Raw genomic sequence first — 21,013 nt, forward strand, 5'->3', positions numbered from 1 at the left:
AGTCATTCCTGAGTTATGTAAAAATTGACTTACATAAGAAGTCCTGGAAAGTATCTCTTATGTATGCAGGGGACAGACTGTACTATCCCACATCCATTACATAAGGGTCTGATCTGGTTTGGCCTTTTCTTCTTTGCATTTATATATGTGAGGAATTCATTATCCCTCACTCTTTGCCAGAGATTTCTCATAATCTGCCTTTGCCAGCCTAACTTATTCTGTGGCACTATTATAGATCAATTTGCAGCTGTATAGGCTTTGGTACTTTTTATTACTCTAACTTTTCTATGCCGTCTTTTTCTGCTCAAGTAATCTGGCAACTTCCTTATTTATCCAACTTGGAATCTTCCTCATTGAGTATTTTTTTAATGGTATACTAGGGGCTGCGCTCGCTTCTTTTGATAAAGCAAAATAAAATACTTACAGAAGCTTTCGACACTGTGTGTCTCTTTCTCTGCTATGAATACACAAATACGTTACATATGGAAATCAAGCATGGTACTACATGGTCATCTTAGACACGTGACCATGCTTAAACAGAAGCTTGTTTTACCACAGTACAACAAGCTTCTGTTACATATTTTAGTATTTGTTACGTATTACCATATAACGCGCATCTCTCTTCTCCCATTGGCTGAATAAATATTACTAGGAGGAAAATTATTTTAATGTATAGAAAGATAAGCATTCAAGGCTTCTGTGTGATTAATGTTTTAAAGGTATATCATAATTCAATTGTATTTGCTCTCTGTGAGATATCTGCCCAGTTAATAGAGGCCATGTAGCATCCTAAGCCATCATAATTTCTTTCCTGAAATTATAACCCATTCCTTTGCCTTTAATTACTGTTACCTCTCTCTCTTCATTATCCACCGTAGAACTCCATGATTACTTCCTGTTACTGGTTCCTGTAGTGTCAGCCCTATTATGTCATCTGGTTCATGGGTGATGACAAGGTCTAGAATAATATTTTCCCTAGTACTTTCCCCGACATATTGATACAAATAACAATCATCTATGGATTTAAAAATTTTGTCCACCATGTGGAGTTTCCTTATCATTTGCTCAAATCAATTAGAGCAAATTAAAATCACTCATAATAAGAGTAGAGGCTCTCATCATAATCTTCGAAATCACCCAGTCTGCAGATTACTCCCACTCTCATTATAATTTTGCTTCCAACTATCTCACACCATACAGAATCTATACTAGTATGCGAAACGTCTGAATCTGGGAAAGCTTTCATCGCACTCAGGCTGCTTTTGATAAGAAGCATGACCCCACCACCCCCTTCTATCTTCCCTAAATACATTATACATACTATACTGAAACTCATCATCCCCTATCTCTGGGTGGCACTATGTTTCCGTAAGCCCTATTATGCCAGCGTTACTTATCCTAACCATCAGTTCGAATTCACTCGTTTTATTGATGCCACTTCTGATATTACACATTACCACATAAACAATTAAGACTTAGTGTTCTTGTATAGTTAACTACCCTGACACACCCCCTAAAAGTTATTTAAGCTCGCTTCCCTGGCATTAGCTACCTACTCATTTGAAATATTTCTGCACTCAGATCATCTTGCTAATATGTTCTGTTCTAACAAACAAGAACTCTTGATTTATGTGCGAGTGTTACTTTGGCCAATAGTATCAGATAAACGTGTATCTATATTACCCTTGTCATCACAAACTAGCAGTTTTCCTGAACCTTTAAGGTATCCTCAATAATACTAGCAAAAACTCTTGCACCACCTTTGTTTAAATGTATCTTGCAGACACATAGACATTGTGATCTAATTCGTGGCATTTCTTCAGTATGGTCCTATATTTGTCTAACAAATCATCAGATCGTGTATGCCAGGGGTCGGCAACCTGTGGCTCTTCGAGCATGTAACTGCGGCTGTTTAACTTTTAATCCACATCAAGCACAATTTGAAATGGAGTTAGATTACTTAAAAATCAAGGACATGGGGAGTGCAAGACTAAAATGACATAAAACTAAAATTGAGGATATGGAAAAGCAAAAGGCTACCCATGCAATTCTACACAAATGGACAGCGATAGATGAGTTGAAAAAGCAAGACCAAATTGTGTTCGATGCATGGAGTAGCTTACTGGACACACATATAAATTTGAAAATATTTGATTTTGGACTTCTCTCAGTTTTTGGTTTGACGAATTTCTGTGGGCAGATATTTTCAAACATGAACTATATTAAAAATAAATCAAGAAACCGTCTGAACAATGCGAGTCTCTCAGCATGTTTAAAGATGAAAATTATGGCATACTCACCTGATGTTGAGAGACTCGCTCAAGAAGTTCAGCAGCAAAAGACATTAATTTGTACTTAGATGGATGTTTGTTATTTTTTCAGTGTTAATAAATAATATTTCAAAATATATATTTTTTTAATAAAACACCTTCCCACTCTATTTCATTTCTTAAAAAACTCCCTGACTCCTCCTCGTGCTGAAGTGCAACTCATCAGATTCTCTCTCTCTTTTTTTTTAATTAGATCAAAAATGGCTCTTCAATCAAAAAAGGTTGCCAAGCCCTGGTGTATGCTTAATATCATTAGTCCCCCCACAAATAATAATATTCTCTTTACCCCCCTTAAAATCTGACAGACTGTTGGTGACATCATTAATAGTTGCTCGTGGCAGACATACCCTGGTTCTAGTCCACCTATCCTTATTACAAACAATATTTCCCGTTTCCCTGATAATGGAGTGTTCTCCAAGGTTCAATTGCTCTTATATATTAATGATCTTCTTCCATTAACCATACATCATATTTGTAGCTTTGCTGATGATGGCATATTGCATTCCACCTACCAGTTTGAGAAACCTTCAACTTCTTGAACATCCACTACCAATTCCTTAAAAGCTGATCTGCAGGTGGAGCAAAGAGAACTTAGTTGATTTTTCCTTCTAAAACTCAGTCTTACCTTATATCTTCTGCTCCTATGCATGTCGTCGACAACACTCAGACTTCTAGACATTACATATCTCTATTAGGTATTATCTTGCCTTCTGATCTCTCTTGGAATAAGCACATCACAAATATTGCTTTCTCTGCATCTAAAAATCTGGGTTTTCTCTTTCATTGTCAGAATTACTTTTCTTCTAAACAGCTACTCACTCTGTACAAAAGCTACTCAAATCTGTCCTATCATGGAATAGTTCCCACATCTGAGGCAATGCCCCTCATAACCACTTTCAGGCTCCGAGACTCCATTCAAAAGAGGGCAGTTAGGTTAATTAACAAACTATCTCTTACAAAGTCCCTCCACTCTCTGTCTCATAGATGTTCTGTTTCTGCTGCATGCCTTTTCTATATTTACTTCCAGGGGCACTGTTCTTCTAAATTGGCTTCTATAATTCTCTCTATTCCAAACCAGTCCGAACACTTGCTGCAATCAGTCAGCATCCTTTTACTGCCCAACTTCAAACTCATAGAACCAACTTTTCTCCTTTCTCATTTATTCCTTCAACTTCTGCTTTCTGAAACAATATCCCTTCACAGATATTTCCTGAAAATGACAATCTACAGAAATTTAATGTCAATAATAAAGTATCTTCTTTCATCTTCTCAACCTCCAACCCATGCACAGTACTAAGCACTCTAGGTTCTAATACCTTTCATGTTTGAGGGTTTCATAAAAATAAATAAATAACAGTGTGTTCAAAACATATTAGCATTCCATCATTATTTAATGTTATTGAAAAAGAATAAAATAATAAAATTCATATTATAATTATTATTAGCCATATGGTACAAGGAAGCCTGATATGTTACTGCACCAGCCAAAAAAAAAAAAAAAAAAAATTGAGTTACCCTGTGAGAGAGAGAACTAGAAGGGAATCACCAAGAAAGAGAATAACAGTGACATCTAGCTCAGGACCCTGGGTGTGCCAAGCCCATACTCACCAGATGTGAGCCCCAATTAATAAATTTACAAAAAAAATTTCAATTAAATGTATAAGAACAAAAGAAAATACATTTCTTGATATTGTATAAAAAAACAATGTATGAAACTTCTAAAAAATTTATAACTTTTAACAATATTCACATGAATGCATGAATATTGTTCATTATTCGAATGGAATCACCTACTATTAAAATTGCAAGTATACTTGAGAAAATAAACAAAATTATATACACAAACAAACTGATAAAAATAACTTAATTTAAAAAAATTAAAGCACATCTCTTTCATTCAATTCTGTGGATTTTTGTCAAATCAATGACATAATCACATTTCAGTGAGTTTGTTATATTTTGATTTGGCAATTTTTTTTTTATTAACAATATTGCTAAATGCTTGGTTCACTGAAAATAAAGTATTCTTTCACTAATTTCAACTTAGTGAAGCCACACTTGTATGAAGCCATGCACAAGTCCAATATAGTCACAAACCAGCTTTTGCACCATAAAATCCAAAATAAACACTACCAATAACAAGATATATATACACAGAAAGAGCTGGAAAAATGCTCAAGATAATTAGATTACTAGGTGAAGCAGGTACAACACTGCTTATGATAAGTTATCTCAGAAAAGGGGCTCAAAAAATATTGGGAAGCTCAGTGAAAAACTGAGTTAACCCTTTGAGTCCCACTGAGTTAACTCAATGGTTCCCAACCTTTTAGAGTGCCTTTTTCCAAGTATTACTTACTAATTTTGCCTTCAAGGAAATCAAAATAATTTTTTGTGAATAAAAGATATAAAAATAGTTATCATATTACAAATTTTTAAGTACATTTATAGTATATACATGAATTTCTGAAGTTTATCTGTCAAAATAAAATATATAACTATATTAATCAAAGAACTATTCAATATTCTATTTGACAAATTTCCACAATGAAAACCAAGGAATTACAGATTATTACAGATTTAATCAATATGCTTAATCATAACTACAGAAGAATCACTGACAGGTAAGAAAATATAAAACTTTATATTACAAATGTATATTTATAATACTATATAAATATACATAAGCAAAATAAGTTTTATATATCTTAATTTATTTTAAACAAGCAATTTAATGACATCCCTAAGCATGATATGACACGGCTAGTCTAGGATGGCAAAATAAATGCCCTCAAGCAGGTGATGGCAACCCTGTTGGAAACCACTTAATCCATCCAGCAATGCAGTTATGTGGATGTCTCACATTTATAAAATACTTAAAATTTAAAGAAGCAGAGATCACTACCTGTTTCACTTAATAATGTTATTCTGGTAACTACATAATGACACAGGACATACCAAACTTTCAGAAAAAATTAACTTTAACTGTCTATCACTTGAACAGTTAAAAGAACTGTGAGAATAATTCTAAGAATTGGAATTTCACTCCATGTAACTTTTTCATTTTGCCCAAAATTGAGGTACAGTGCAGTGCAGCATTTTTAAAATGTGATTCTTAGAATCAGCTAAGAAATCCTATGCTGTTCACTTCTGGATATGCTAAAACACAATCTCTTTCAACAAAGCCATTAATCTACGTAACATTATGAAAATAGGTAGGCAGAAACTGGCAGAACATAATACCAGTTTTATTATTATTATTATTATTATTATTACTAGCCATATGGTGCAGCATAAGCCTGAGGCTTATGCTGCAGCCAAAACAAAAAAAATTCCCAAGTTACCCTGAGAGGGGGGGGAAAGAAGTAGAAAGGAATCACCAAGAAAGAGAAGAATGGTGATATCCAGCTAAGGACCCTGGGTGTGCCAAGCCCATATTCAACAGATGTGAGCCCCTGGGGATTTTTTCAGTAATATTGTCTTTATTAAAACCAACTGAGAGCTTGTTCTCATCTTATAACTGATAACAGTCATAAGTAGATAGTCAAACTGACTTCAACCATTTCATTACTGCACTTTTTTGTTATAACAAACATTTTTTAATATGTAGAATATTATTTTAAAAAAACAATTTCTCCTTCGGTAAACTATACTGCCTATAGTTCCAGGAAAATTAATGGAGGCACTGGTTAAAGAAGCACTGCAGGATCATCTAGACAAGATTCCATTTATAGCTCGGACACAGCATGGTTTTGTTAAGAGAAAGTCTTGCCTGACCAATTTGATTGGATACTATGATGCAGTCGCAAAAGAACTGGATGCAGGGAATAACTTTGATATTATATATTTGGATCTTAGAAAGGCTTTTGATACTGTTGCACATGGAAGACTGCTCCACAAATTGGAGCAGTGTGGCATTGGAGGCAAATTGCTGCTATGGATAAAGGGATGGTTGAGGGGGAGAAGACAGTGGTAATCAATGGACACTGCTCATCGTGGACTAATGTTATTAGTGGAGTCCCTCAGGGTTCAGTGTTGGGTCCATTATTGTTTTCTGAATTTATAAATGATATTGATAAGAGTACATATCAAGATTTGCAGAATACATATCAAGCTTAATGTCCACGTTTGCAGATGATACAAAGGTTGGCAGGGTTGTTAAGGACACTACTGATGCTATGCTGCTGCAACAGGATCTGGAATGGTTGAGCAGATGGGCTGAGAGGTGGCAAATGAAGTTTAACATTGACAAATGTAAAGTACTACATGTGGGAAACAGCAACCCCAGAGCAACGTATCAACTCTGTGGTACTACACTGACAGTGGTAGAGAATGAATAGGACATGGGGGTAATTGTGCAGGCAGATATGAAGTTCTGTGAACAGTGCAGACGGGCTGCAAGAGTAGCTCATGGTGTCTTGTCAATGATACATAGGAATTTTTCTAGCAGGGATAAGGAGGTGATTATTCCCTTGTATAAGGCAATGGTCAGGCCACACCTTGAGTACTGTATACAGGTCTGTAGGCCTCATTTCAAGAAGGATGTAGAGCTGCTGAAACAAGTACAGAGAAAGGGCAACAAGATTGGTGAATGGAACAAAGGGTTGCTCTTACGAAAGCTTAAGTTTTGCAAATTACATTGTCTGGAGACTATGCACCGGCGAGGTGATCTGACTGAAGTGTATAAAGCCTTGAATGGTTTGAATTACATATGCTACTTGCTATAAAATAAAATAAATTTTAATCATACAAAAGCCAGTAGTGGAAGAAAGGGACTTGGGAGTTACGTACTTGCTATAAAATAAAATAAAATAAATTTTAAACATACAAAAGTCAGTAGTGGAAGAAAGGGACTTGGGAGTTAGGATACAGTCAGACTGAAGTCCTCCAAGCATTGTAGACAAGTTGCAAGGAAGGCTCATGATGTCCTACTGATGATTTTTTGAACATTTGCTAGTAGAGATAAGGACCTCATAATCCAATTATATAAGGCTATTGTTAGACCCCATTTGGAATACTGTGTTCAAGTATGAAGACCACACCTAAAAAAAAGAAGTCGAGCTTCTTGAAAGAGCTAAAGACGGGTAACTCACCTGGTGAGACCGGCAAAAGGGCGTCCATATGAGGAAAGACTTTGAATATGCTAGTTGCACAGCTTGGAAACTTAGAGGAGACTTGATTGAGGTGTCTAAGGCTCTGAACCTTAGGCACCTTAGAGGAGACTTGATTGAGGTGTCTAAGGCTCTGAACGGCAAAAGTAAAATGAATGAAGATGAAATTTTCATGGTTATAAATGGTTCCAGAACTAGGGGCCATAAATTCAGTAATGTGGGGGGGGGGGTATGCTGGATTGTAGGAATTTTTTATTTTAGCCACCCAGTTATAAATTACTGAAATAAGTTACCTACATGGGTGGTTGAGGCTGACAGTTTGGGGAAATTTAAAGATCAGCTGGGTGGTAACTTATGGGAGGAGGGAAATGCATAGGTTGTCTATTTCCTTTTCTTTTATTAGCTATTAAATATTTATTTTATTCTTTTATTATTATTATTATTTCACTATTTTTATTTTTTTTTTCTGGCTGGTGCAGCATAAGTCTTAGGCTTCCTTGCACCATATGGCCATTACTAATACTAATGTCAGTAGTATTAGTAATGTAGTGAAACGGTGATCCCAAAGCCCCATTTTCAGTTTAGGGAACAGTCAGAAGTCAGATGGTGCAAGGTCATTGGGAGTAGGGAGGCTGCTGCGTGACCTGATTTTTTTTTTATCATCATCAGCCAAGAACTGTTGAACTGCCATTGCCATGTGACTGGGTGCATTGTCGTGGTGCGGGATCCAGCCATCCTTCCATTTTTGAGGTCATCTTCACCTCACATTCTCATGCAAATGTCTCAAAATCTCAATGTAGTAAGCAGCAATAATGCTTCTCCCCTAGTCGCAAATTTGTGGTGCGCTCTGCCCTCACTGTTGAAAAAAAATGATCACCATGACTTTGAAGTCGGATTTTGTTGCACGAGACTTCTTAGGCCATGTGGACATTTTCATATGCCATTTGGATGATTCCACCTTGGTCTCAGGGACATAGGCAAACATCCAACTCTCATCCCCAGTAACCACTTTTCGTAGAAAACTTGGATCATGCATAGATTTTTTGAACAAATCACCTGCAATGACTTTCTTGCAGTCCATTTTGATCATACAACAGCAAGTATGCAGCAAACTTTGCACCACACAACATATCCCAAAATCTTGCGGCAGGATTGTGTGTGTTCTAAGCCTACAGTTCAACTTCATGAGTAATCTCAACAACAGTCATTTGCCTATCATTTCACACAAGTTCCTTCACTTACATGACAATTTTGTCATTTTGTGATATCAAAGGGCGTCCACTGCAAGGTTCTTCTTCCAGTGTTTTCTCTCCATTTTTAAACTAAATAAACCATTCAAAAACTGCTCTTTGCTTCAAAGTATCATCTTCATAAACTTTCTGTAATGCTTGCAGCATCTCTGTAGCACTTTTCCAAAGTTTAAAGAAGAACTTGATGTTAGCATAGCATTTTGTTCAAACTGTGACATTCCACAATCAATCAGCTATGACACAAGAGTTAAGTGGTCAAGCCAGTTCCCTCTTGGCATGCTGTTGTTGTTGTTATTTGGTTTTTAGGAGTATTAGCAACTAAGGCCATATTGCTCCGGGAATATGCGGTGGTCATTTCCTGACCTTTCCGCATCCTCCATATTTGGTGGTCACAGGCTCGAACCCTGGTCTAATCAAGAAGCGTGTGCTACGCACTGCTGCTCCTGCCCACCTAGCTACGGAGGCGCCCTCTTGGCATGCATGCATGTACACCAATGTCAACACTGCACAAAACGTTACAGCCGTAATGCAACCCATTTTAAGTTTTTCTCTTACTTTACCTGATAGCATGATATAAAAACTGAATCAATATAAAAACAGAAAATTTTACATAAATAAATTTGGAAGAGAAAGATACATTTTTTTTGTAAACTTACCTCTGTTTCACTGCAAATCTGGAGAACACGAAGAACATTTGAATATACATCTTCAAGACTTGTATTTCCACATACACAAGTAATGGCTAATATTTCATATTTTTCCCTACAGTTCAAAGCCATCATTAAAGCAAGAGCATCATCAACACCGCAGTCTACATCAATAATCAGTTTAATTCCCATTTTAAGTTTTGTTCTAAAATAAAGAATTATATATTATTCTTAAGGTAATATGGCATGTATACAGCATGTATATATACATAATTAGGTAAATATTTAAAATGCAGGTGAATGAATGTGTTTAAATGAATACAGTGCAATCTCAATCTTAACTTCCTGATGTTGTAGTTGTTATTTGGTTTTTAGGAGCATTAGCAACTAAGGCCATATTGCTCCGGGGATATGCGGTGGTCATTCCCTGACCTTTCTGCATCCTCCTTATTTGGTGGCTCAAGGGCTCGAACCCCGGTCTAATCAAGAAGCATGTGCTACGCACTGGTGCTCCTGCCCACCTGGCTACTGAGGCACCCTTAACTTCCTGAAGACAGGCTATTAAGTGAATGAGTTGCACCTTAACCTGGTATAAACTGCAGCCATTATCAATCCACTGCAGGATGAAAGCCTGCTCAAAAATTAACGTAGAGGGAAATGGACCATAATTTGCCATGGTGGTCCAGTGCAGGTTGACAGATAGACTGTATTGAGCAGTCAGGGGCTTGAACCCTGGTTTACTCAAAGAGCGTGCACTATTGCACTCCTGCTCCTGGCCACACGGCTATGGAGATACCTTGGTATAGATACTATATATATTGAGCTGAAAAATCCCAAAAATTTGGGATTTTATAGTGTTTTATAGTGAGGAAAGACAGATGTAGGATAGACGTGCGAAAATTTGCCTTTAGCCAGCGGGTGGTTGGTTGGTGGAAAAGACTTCCATCCCCTGTCGTGGAAGTTGATAGCCTAAATAAGTTTAAGGCTCAGCTGGACAGGTATTTCGAACGAACAGAGGGGTGAAGTGGAAGTGGGTTTTTTTTTTTTTTTTTTTGGCTGATGCTGCATAAGCTTGCTTTCTTGCATCAAATGCCTCTACTAATACTAATGCTAATCGATCTGATTGCACAACTGTTCAGCAGATGTTGAACAACTGTGCAATCACAGATGTTGAACAGCTAAGAAAAACACTGAAGGAATGAAAATTAGCCATATATCATCCATTTATAAAACAGGAAATAGGCAGGATCCTGGGAACTAAAGAGGCCTAAGTGTGAACTTGGGCCTCTATAGGCTACTATGGCGTATAGACCACTTAGACAACTTAGGCCACTATGTCCAGATTGTACTCTAAGGTGCTTCAGTTAAAATTACGAGAAGAGGTAAAAGATAAAATTAGCGAAGACCAAAGTAAATTTAGGTCTGGTCACTCATGTGTGGACAATTTGTTTATTCTGCAGCAACTGGTGGAGAAAAGAAGAGCGAGGAATAACCTACTTTCCTTTATCAATCTAGAAAAGGCTTACAATTCTGTTCCAAGAAGGAAATTATGGAAAGCCCTGCAACAGATGTCAATTGATCCAGAACTTGTTGAACTGATTAGGGAGTTATACAATAACAATGTGGCATTGATTAAAGTTGGAAAGTCTCTATCTAACCCAATCTATCCAACAAGGAGCTGATGCAAGGATGTAGCTTATCACCTTTATTGTTTAATCTTTTCTTGGAATACACCTTGCAAGAATGGAAAAGAAGCTGTTGTGGAAAGGGAGTACCAATTAATGATAGCTATTTATGGAATCTCTATTTTGCTGATGATCAGGTCATCGTAACACAAGAAGCTTATGATTTGGAATACATGTTAAGAAAACTGCATCTTACATATAACCAATGGGGCATCAATATCAATTTCACAAAAACAGAATACCTCAGCACAGAAGAACATCCAGATGAATTGGAAGTTACACAATCTATCCAGTCTGTTGACTTTGGATAGATCTAAAGTCTGTCGACGTTTTCAAAGAACTAGGATGTAGTATAACTAAGGAAGGATTAGAGAAAGAGGAAGTTTACATACAAATTCATCAAAGTAGGAAAATTCTTAGTGCCCTCGATACTATCTGGCGGGATACTATCTCCCTTAGAACTAAAAAACATATTGAACAGGCATTAGTGGAATCAGTACCTTGTTACAGGTGTGAGGTGTGGACACTAAAAGAGGGTGACAAAAAGAAGCTTAGGACTCTAGAGATGGACTACCTTTATCGAAGTGCTAGTTTCCAAGCTTGAGAGGGTTATGAACGAGGAAATTAGGGTTTGCACACAGATGAAGATATTATAGAATGAATTAAAAATAGGAGGCTGAGACAGTTTGGACAACTTCTACGCATGGATGAAGAGAGATAACTCATTCAATCTTAATTATTTCCTCATATTTCCCTTAATCTGCAATATCAGTTCTCTTCACAACAGCAATCCTTAATTGAACTTTATTATTATTATTACCATATAGTGCAAGGAAGCCTGAGGCTTATGCTACACCAGCTAAAAAAAAAAATTTAAGAGTTACCCTGTGAGAGAAAGAGAGGTGGAAGGGAATCACTAAGAAGGGGAAGAATGATGATATCCAGCTCAAAACCCTGGGTGTGCCAAGCCCATACTCACCAGATGTGAACCCCTGATCCTCTTGCTCAGATTACGAACCCGAGGGGGCATAAATGGTAAAAATTATGCCAAATAACACATCCTATAATAAAAACAATTAAAAATCCAGTGATGAAAATTGTTACTAATTTCATCACTGGATATAATATAATATAATATAATAACATGGCCTAAAATTTTATATGAGTGAATACCACAAGGGAAGAGAAGATGAAGCCACACTAGACAATCATGGAGGAGAGTGCAATATCAGCTATGAGAGAGAGAGAAATATGAAAGTTGAAGATGCCCAAGTCCGGCGACTTTGCAAAATGGGAACGACAAGGCTAGCACTACTACTCTGTGAAGGCGAGGATCTGCGGTATCAAGTCGGACATAGAGCATTAAAAAAAAAAAAAAAAAAACTGTTTCGCCTGAGCCTATGCTCGTTCCGATATAGAACCTTACTTTAACCAGTTTGTAATATAAAATATAATACATATTTGTTAAAGAAATATAATTATGGAGTGGAAACTTAAAATAACGCAAATCAGAAATAATCTCTACCAACCTCGTTATAAGCTAACAGTCAGATATCGAAACGTCAGTAAACGTCTAGTCTAGTCACTACTAGTCTAATTTACTTTCTTTAAAGTTTACTCCAATGTTTTTATGTACAGACTTATTTGATGTGTTTTTATAATAAAAAATTATAATTCTACAACTAGAATATGGTATTAAATTCAACTGTAAAAAAAATGTGATAAGTCGATCGCATGACCTTGTTTATGAACATGAACTGTTAAATTTTAGATAAGATAACCAGTTCATATCGCAGATACGGGTTCACAGAGTTACTACTCTGTGCTGTGGTTCATATTATAATTATTATTATTATTATTATTATTATTAGCCATATGGTACAAGGAAGCCTGAGGCTTACGCTGCACCAGCCAAAAAAAAATTTCTGAATTACCCTGCGTGAGAGAGAGAGAGAGAGAGAGAGAGAGAAGGGTATCACCAAGAAATGATGAGAAAGTTTGCCGGCACCTAGTTGAAAAAAACTAGGTCATTAATAGTTTTGTAATATTGTAAACAGTGTGAGAGTAAATGGGCCTATTGTACTGGAACTCGGTGTACATAAGAAATAATAATAACGTATATATATCCAGTAAAATATAACTTTAGTAGTAGTAGTGGCATGTGATGCAAGAAAGCAAGCGTACGAGGCAAAAAAAAAAAAAAAAAATCACACCATTCCCTCCAAATGCCTGTCCAGTTCCTCCTTAAATTTATTCAACCTATCAACTTCCACGAGAGATTGATTTAATTAAATAGTTTGGAGCTATCGCGGCTGAACCTGCCTCTTTGTCAACAAATTCTAACAGAATGGAAACTTTAGAGATAAAAATTATTTTAACGGACACAGAGTTGTGTGTGCAGTGAGGCGTGCGAGGGCACGAGGTTGGCCATTCAACCATGTGATTGGTGTTCATTGTTGCTGTATGGACGTGCGTAGTTTTGCCTCCAGTGCTTTTCTAGACTTAAAACAGTTGTCTCCAAGATGGGGTGTAGTCTCATGCCTTTGGAACGGTTCATGGCTCTTGAATTACACAATATATTAAGTGACTGTAACCAGAGGCGGTGGCAAAAGTGTCAGGACTGGTCAATCACTTCGCAGTCGTGCTTTGGACTGCGGTCATGGTGAGTCGACCAGAAGTGTTCCGCGAATACGAACTGGTCAGTTGTCTGCGTGGGTAGCACAGTGGTATCGTCACCGTTCTCCCCACACCGGATGGAAAAGGCCCGGGTTCGAATCCCGTCAATGACGCGAGGAACTTTAGTGGGTTTTTTTCACTCCGTGGTTGAGTTAGTCGGTCTCAGGCGTAGATAGCAAGGTCCCCCCCCCCAGAAACTTTGGTTTTTCGTCCAGAGAACACACGCAATTTACAGACAAAATAAATATGGGTAGATGTAATCATTTACAGGGGACCCTAATATCATAATTTTTTTTTTTTTTAACTGGTCGGTCTCAGCAAGGCGAATTGATCTGTCGTGTTCTGCAATGCGGTCTTGAAAACGTCTCGAGGTCTCTCCTATGTAGCAGCTGTCACAATCTTTGCAGGCTATGCGGTATACTACACCACTGCGTAAGAGAGGGGTGACCGGAGCCTTTACGTTGGAAACTAGAGAACGTAAGTTTCTACCAGGCAGCTGCACGCATTTTATGTGGTATTCTCGGAGGATTTTTGAGATCTGGCTTGACATGCCAGGGGTAGTAGGGAATGTAGGCAACAGGCACATTGTCCTGAGGTGATGGCGGTCTCGGGTGGACTGTGAGCTCCTGTGCTTGTAATAAGCACTTGTCCAATATGCGGGTTGGACAGCCACAATTGATCAAGTCTGTCTTCACTCTCGAAATTTCGTTGCGCCTAGTTTCATCTGTGCTGGAGTGGCTCCAAGCCCTGGAGAATAGAGTGCGGGCAGTGCTGTTGAGATGGCTAGGGCCATGGCCAGATCTGTAGTTGGTGAACTGTCCGCACCACATTGGCTTACGGTATACTGAGGTTTCTAGATGCAGACCTACACATTTTACCAGGACCTCCAAGAATGGGAGAGATCTGTCTACTTCTAACTCTAGAGTGAACTGGATGAACACTGACAGGGAATTGAGATACTCTAGCAATGTTGCTTCAGAGCCATGTGGGATGACAGTGAAGATGTCATCGACGTATCTGCACCACGTTGTAATAGGTATTGGTGGGTTCAGGAATATTTGTTCTTCCAATTCTTCATTGGCGAGGGAATCACACCTCTTGTAGGAAATACCACCCACACTGTCACTAACAGCGGCGAGTTCATTCACTTTATTAAAGAGCGCTCAATTTCTGTCTGCGTGGGTAGCCCAGTGGTATCGTCACCGTCCTCCCCACACCACGTAGAAAAGGCCCGGGTTCGAATCCCGTCGATGACACGAGGAACTTTAATGGGCTTTTTTCACTCCGTGGCTGAGATAGTCGGTCTCAGGAGTAGATAGCAAGGTTTTTCCCCCAAATCTGGAGTTTTTCGTCCAGCAAAATAGATAAATCGACCATAGAACACACGCAATTAACAGACTTATGACGTACAGACGGCAGATGAATTTAATTATTCTGGTGGCCTAAAAATAATAGTTTTTTTCTGACAACGAAGTTATTGTGTCATTCGATGTAGTGTCCCTGTTTGCATCGATTCCAGTCCAACAGGCCGTGAACTGCACCAAGAGGCTTCTAGAGAATGACCCAAATCTCCCGAACAGAACATCGCTGTCCACAGACGACATTGGTACCGTCCTCAACCTGTGTTTGTCATGCAGCGTCTTTACCTTTGAGGATTCCTTATACCATGGCACTGCCATGGGTGCCCCTGTTAGTTCCGTCGTGGCCAACATCGCCATGGAAGAACAGCAAAAACTTAATACAGAGAAGATTAAGGCAGGCGTTTTCATTGGTCCACAAATATGGCAATTTATCAAAGACGAACAGTTTGAATGTGCTCTTAGTGATAGCGAGAAATCAGCCTGGGACGCCTTTCGAAATGTTTCGACTGGTTTTCTAGGAAATGTAAGAAATAATGAGAAGATCTCATTATTTCTTACGAAAAACTGGGGTGCAACATGTCATTGAAGATGCATTTCTTGCACTCACACAGGTATTTCTTCCCGCCAAACTGTGGTGTCGTCAGCAACGAACATGGTGAGCTCTTCCATCAAGACATCACAGCGATGGGACAAAGATACAAAAGCAAATTGAGGCCGCTACGTTAGTCGGTTGTTGGATGGTGAAAAGGGATGCTCCCGAAGTTGAATACAAGCGAAAGGCGAAAAGGTCCAGTGTTTAATACAGGTATGTTCATAGTTCCATCTTACTGCCATATAAATAAAAAATACCTCATATAAAAATTAAAACAAGCGCCAATCTGCCATTTTAAGCACTATTTCTGTTTACCACCCCAAAATCTATAAAGTAAATTTACTTTCATGACCGTAACAAGATATGACCCAAAATTTGTCGTTCAGTGTTATAATCAAACAGGAAAGTATTATAAAATTTAACCCCAGGGGCTCATATCTGGCTTGGCACACCTAGGATCCTGAGCTGGATATCGTCATTCTTCACTTTCTTGGTGATTCCCTTCTGATTTTTGTTTTCTCTCTCTCGCTCTTTCAGGGTAATTCAGAATTTTTTTAGCAGGTGCAGCATAAGCCTTAGGCTTCCTTGCACCATATGCTAATAATAATATAATAAAATAATAATAAAAATAATCTTATTCTTCTTTGAGTGTGTATCAATCACTTAATTTATTAATTTTTCCGATAACTCATTCGGGCCTTTTACGCTTATCTTCATGCAAAACTTACCTGTTTCCTGGCCCATTCGGTTTCTTAATTTTGTCATCAATCGATTCCTTGTGCTGAAAGAATGCTATTATTATTAATATCCATATGATGCAAGGAAGCCTGAGGCTTATGCTGCACCAGGAAAAAAAAAAAGAAGTTCCCGAGTAACCCCGAGAGACAGCCAGAGAGAGAGAGAGAGAGTCAAAGTAGAAGGGAATCACCAAGAAAGAGAAGAATAGTGATATCCAGCTCAGGACCCTGGGTGTGCCAAGCCCATACTCACCTGATGTGAGCCCTCGGCACTAGCAGTTAAAACATGTGTACAGCATTGCTTGTAACATAATGTCTTTAGTCGTTGTTATTGGGTTTTAGGAACATCAGCTATCTAGGCCATGTTGCTCCGTGTATATTGCCCTTGTGAATTGCGTGTGTTCTGAGGTCGAGTTTTTATTTTGCTGGATGAAAAACTGAGTTTTCGGGAGAAAAAACCATGCTACCCTCGCCTGAAACCGACTAACTGAGTCGGTGTTGTGAAAAAGACGCATAAAAATTCTTCCTATCATCGACGGGATTCGAACTCTGGTCTTTCCCACGCTGGCAGGGGGGGGGGGAGGTACGGCGATCCTATCAACTGTGCTTCCACGAGGGTTAATGTCTCTAGCTCATTATTATTATTATTTTTTTTTTATTAGCTATATGGTGCAAGGAAGCCTGAGGCTTATACTGCACCAGCCAAAAAAAAAAAAAAAAAAAAATTCCTGAGCCATCCTGAGAGAGAGAGAGAGAGAGAGAGAGAGAAGGAAATCACCAAGAAAGAGAAGAATGATGATATTCAGCTCAGGATCCTAGGTGTGCCGTGCCCATACTCACCAGATGTGGGCCCCTGGGGTGAATGTCCATTATTTGATTCCTAAATCGAATGCATAAGATTGTTGTTGAATTGGTTTTCCATTTTTGTCACACATATAAACGAGGGAATGTTATTACGCAAAGGATTAAAGTTCAAGTTTATACAAGACGAGATTATCTTTATGTCATCTTCTGTTAGTTTGCAGAAAGCTTTTGCTGATTCAAACTTTGCATTAACACGCATTTGATATTTATTTTTGCATTAGTTAATGCTAATGAAAGGATGTATGCTCCGAAATGCATGTATGGTATTTCTCTTTGTGCCATTTCAGAAAGTTTCCTCCGAACTCCATTAATATTCCCAGAAAAATTTGGAGCACCATCAAAGGCACATGCTACTAAATATTTTAAATCAATGTCTCTCTGTTTAAATTCTCTCGCAATAGTTTGAGTTATCGTTTCCGCATCTGTACTGTCGAGTTTGACCAAACATAGAAACTTCTCCTTAATATTATTTCCGTTATCCACAAAACTTATTAAAAAAGATAGTAATTTCATTTATATTATTGATATTCGTCGATTCATCGGCCATTAAAGGGAAGTATTTATCTTTTAATGTTCTTTACACCTCAGCATTCATCTTCTTTCTCTGTGATTCACTCCTACTTCTCTCTCTCTCTCTCTCACTCTCACTCACAGGGTGAATCAAAATTTTTTTTTGGCTGGTGCAGCATAAGCCTCAGGCTTCCTTGCACCATATAGCTCATAATGATAATAATATGTAATTCGGATCCAGTCGCTTTACTGATATATGTTGAACGGCTGCTTTGCTCCTGTAACCAGGCGTTTAGGGTTTTATTATTACTGTTATTATTATTAACCATACGGTGGAAGGAAACCTGAGGCTTATGCGGCATTTCTGTTTTGTTCTTTTATCAATTAGCACAGATTGAATTGGTTTATGTTTTATAAAAATCTCGCAAAACTTACAAAATGCTCCATCGCGAGATTTGTCAAAGTATAACCAGTTGTACTTGGTTTCCCAATTTTTGTTCTATTTATATTTCTCTAACAAATAGAAAAGGTATTTAAAGGGTAAGTATGTTATCGCCTAGCGAAACTTTATGTATCACCTTGGTCTGCAACATGAGATCACCTTTGGGCTTTGGTGAACAATTCCTTGGGTGAACAAAAGACAGCTAAACTCCATTTGGTTTGAGTGCAGTGCAGTGCTGAGGGGTGCTTGGCAAGATAGATTTAGACAGGAACATTTTAAGGTTAAAAATGGCGATATATTATACTCGTATTCAGGAAAGAAGACCAATATGTCATAACCATAACTCGTGTGCAGTAGGTGAAGGACATAAGTCGGATTGATCAGTGTCAACAACAATGTTAACATAAATATAAACATTGGAACAGTCTGCATCTGTACCAATCACAAGCCTTCAAATTTGCACCCTATACCAACCTACACCGCACTTTAGACCAAATAGACTTTAGTGACGCTATTGAATCTTATCTTATAGGATTTCGATTATTATTATTCACCCTTTTGAAGCTGTTTTCAAAAAACTTCACGCTTAACAGGGTAATTTATTATTTTTATACCCAGTTGCACCAACGAGACTTAAATTTTAAGCTAGACTTAAACAAAAAACTGCACATCAAAATTTTGACAAAAAACACTCAATACCTTGACAATATCGATATGATATTGTCAATTTAAGGAACACTTAAAACTTAAGTTACATTGGTACAACCGGCCATTTTAATCAATTTAAGCAAGAGGTTCCACACACCTACTTAAAAAATCTAATGTTAATTTTTTTTTACTTTACCCCATAAATTGCAGATGTCTGGCAATGTATATAAAGACTTTGGTAGTGCACAAAAACGAAAAAAAGGAAGGGAAACCACCGAAAAATTAAACAAAATGCAGAAGATTGATATTTTTTTCCAATGACAATCGCAAGCCAATTCACAATGTACCAACTAAAATGAGTGAATATCGCCCTGCTTCACTGGATCTGGCAAGAACAAATGACGATCAAGACCAAGTTATGGAAAATGAAGCAGTAAGTCCAGAAACAAGCTCATTTGTTTACGAAGATTCAAGATTAGATCCCTCAGTTATTTCGCAACAGTATCCAACAGACCATGCAAATGTTTCAGAAAATATTTCTGATGCAGACAACGTATGATAATAGCTTCAGGTCCATGCCAACGTAAAGGTCCCTTTCTAATTACTGTACAAAATAATAGGTTGAGGTCATTTTCTGAATTTCATTATAGTAAAACAACAAAAGCTGGTCTTAAAGTACAAGTAACATGGCTATGTTATTCTCAAAAATCAGATTTTGTATATTGTGAATCATGTTGGTTATTTGGAGATCGCTCTAATGCAGATTTAAAAAAATCTTGGAACGGCATATCTAACTGGAAGAATTTATCTAATAAAATTAAAAGACACGAAGTTTCCTCTGTTCACATTTCAGCTTGTATAACATACGATCTTTGGCACACAAATAAAACAATTGATGCTGATTTATAACCAGTATAACTGAAGATAAAAATTTCTGGAGACCAGTTTTGAAACGCATTATTCATGTTACATTAGAAAAATTTGAATAACAATTTTTGGGATTTTATAGTATAAAAGATCAATCAGCTAGTAAAATTGAAAGTGACATTATTTACTGTATAGAATCCAAAGGGCTAGATTTACAGAACGGCCGAGGTCAAGGATATGATGGTGCGGCAACATTGAGTGGAGCATATAGCAGTGTGCAATCAAGAATATTACAAAAAGTTCCAAGTGCCTATTATATGTTCAATGCACATACTTAGTAATTAATGATTCTGCGAAAAAAGTAGCTGGTGTTTCTTTATTTTATGACATAATTGAAAATATTTACTCATTTTTTGCCGATAGTATTGTACGATGGGATCTACTGAATCAGAAACACAATGTAGATGCAAATGATAGCACTATATCAACAATTACTCTAAAGAAATTGTGTCCAACACATTGGTCATCAAGATTTGATTGTTTACTCGCTATGGATTCACAGATGTCCTAAAAACGTTAGCAAAATAATATTAGTGTCCAGAATTTAAAACAAATACACCAACCGTTTAATTATAAGGGCTTAATACTAGAAACTAAAATGTACCAAACGATACTACACTGTAAAATGATATATGCAAAAGACTAATTTACAAAATAAATATACGATGAAACTTGAATATACAATAAAATATAAATAAATAAAATATTTAAAATACAATAAAAATAAAAGCGATAAAACATTGACTGAAGCTTTCGGAGGCTTCCGCCTCCTTTCTCAACAACAATGATGTTTAAGCAACGCATCCTTAAGTAACAGGCTCACAGCACACGTGGTTGACCAGGCGCATGCTCAATATTTCTTCCATACGATCCAGAACCGGAAGCGTGGAAATATAAAACGCTCGTCTTTTGCCAGGACCACAACTTCTAGTAGGGGGTGAAATCGAACACCCCTGTCCCTATTCATACTATTGTTCTCAGACGAGCCTATCCACAAACTCTCTAGCCACTTACGGTCCCAGAACCTATGCGCCCGGTCAAGGATGACAGCATTCACAGGGGAGACCCGATGATGTTTCTCCCAATAATGCTCAGCAATGGCGGACTTATTGAACTCTGCGGTCTGTATAGCTCGCATGTGCTCCCCCAGACGGTCTTTTAGTCGCCGTCCTGTCTCCCCCACATGAGTCTTTTGCATATATCATTTTACAGTGTAGTATCGTTTGGTACATTTTA

General features: G+C 37.6%; 1 protein-coding gene across 2 annotated transcripts in view; it reads right to left on the reverse strand.

The window, feature by feature from the left end:
* The window catches only part of LOC150085903 (inosine-uridine preferring nucleoside hydrolase-like), a 42,300-nt gene extending 29,708 nt beyond the window's left edge, over positions 1-12,592 (reverse strand). Inside the window, exons 1-2 of one of the 2 annotated variants that reach the window (XM_090373568.1) lie at positions 12,550-12,592; positions 9,345-9,540 (exon numbers count right to left, since the gene is read on the reverse strand). In XM_090373568.1, the coding sequence (XP_090229694.1) occupies positions 9,345-9,527 (183 nt within the window). In that variant the 5' untranslated portion in view covers positions 9,528-9,540; positions 12,550-12,592. Of the gene's footprint in view, positions 1-9,344; positions 9,541-11,999; positions 12,039-12,549 lie in introns of those variants that run through there. The other variant, XM_090373567.1, reaches the window with a different exon arrangement.
* Between the last annotated feature and the right edge of the window lie 8,421 nt (positions 12,593-21,013).

Source organism: Mastigoproctus giganteus, chromosome 5 (genome assembly GCF_048544385.1).
Source record: "Mastigoproctus giganteus isolate SK-2022 chromosome 5, ASM4854438v1, whole genome shotgun sequence".
NCBI classification, from domain to species: domain Eukaryota; kingdom Metazoa; phylum Arthropoda; class Arachnida; order Uropygi; family Thelyphonidae; genus Mastigoproctus; species Mastigoproctus giganteus.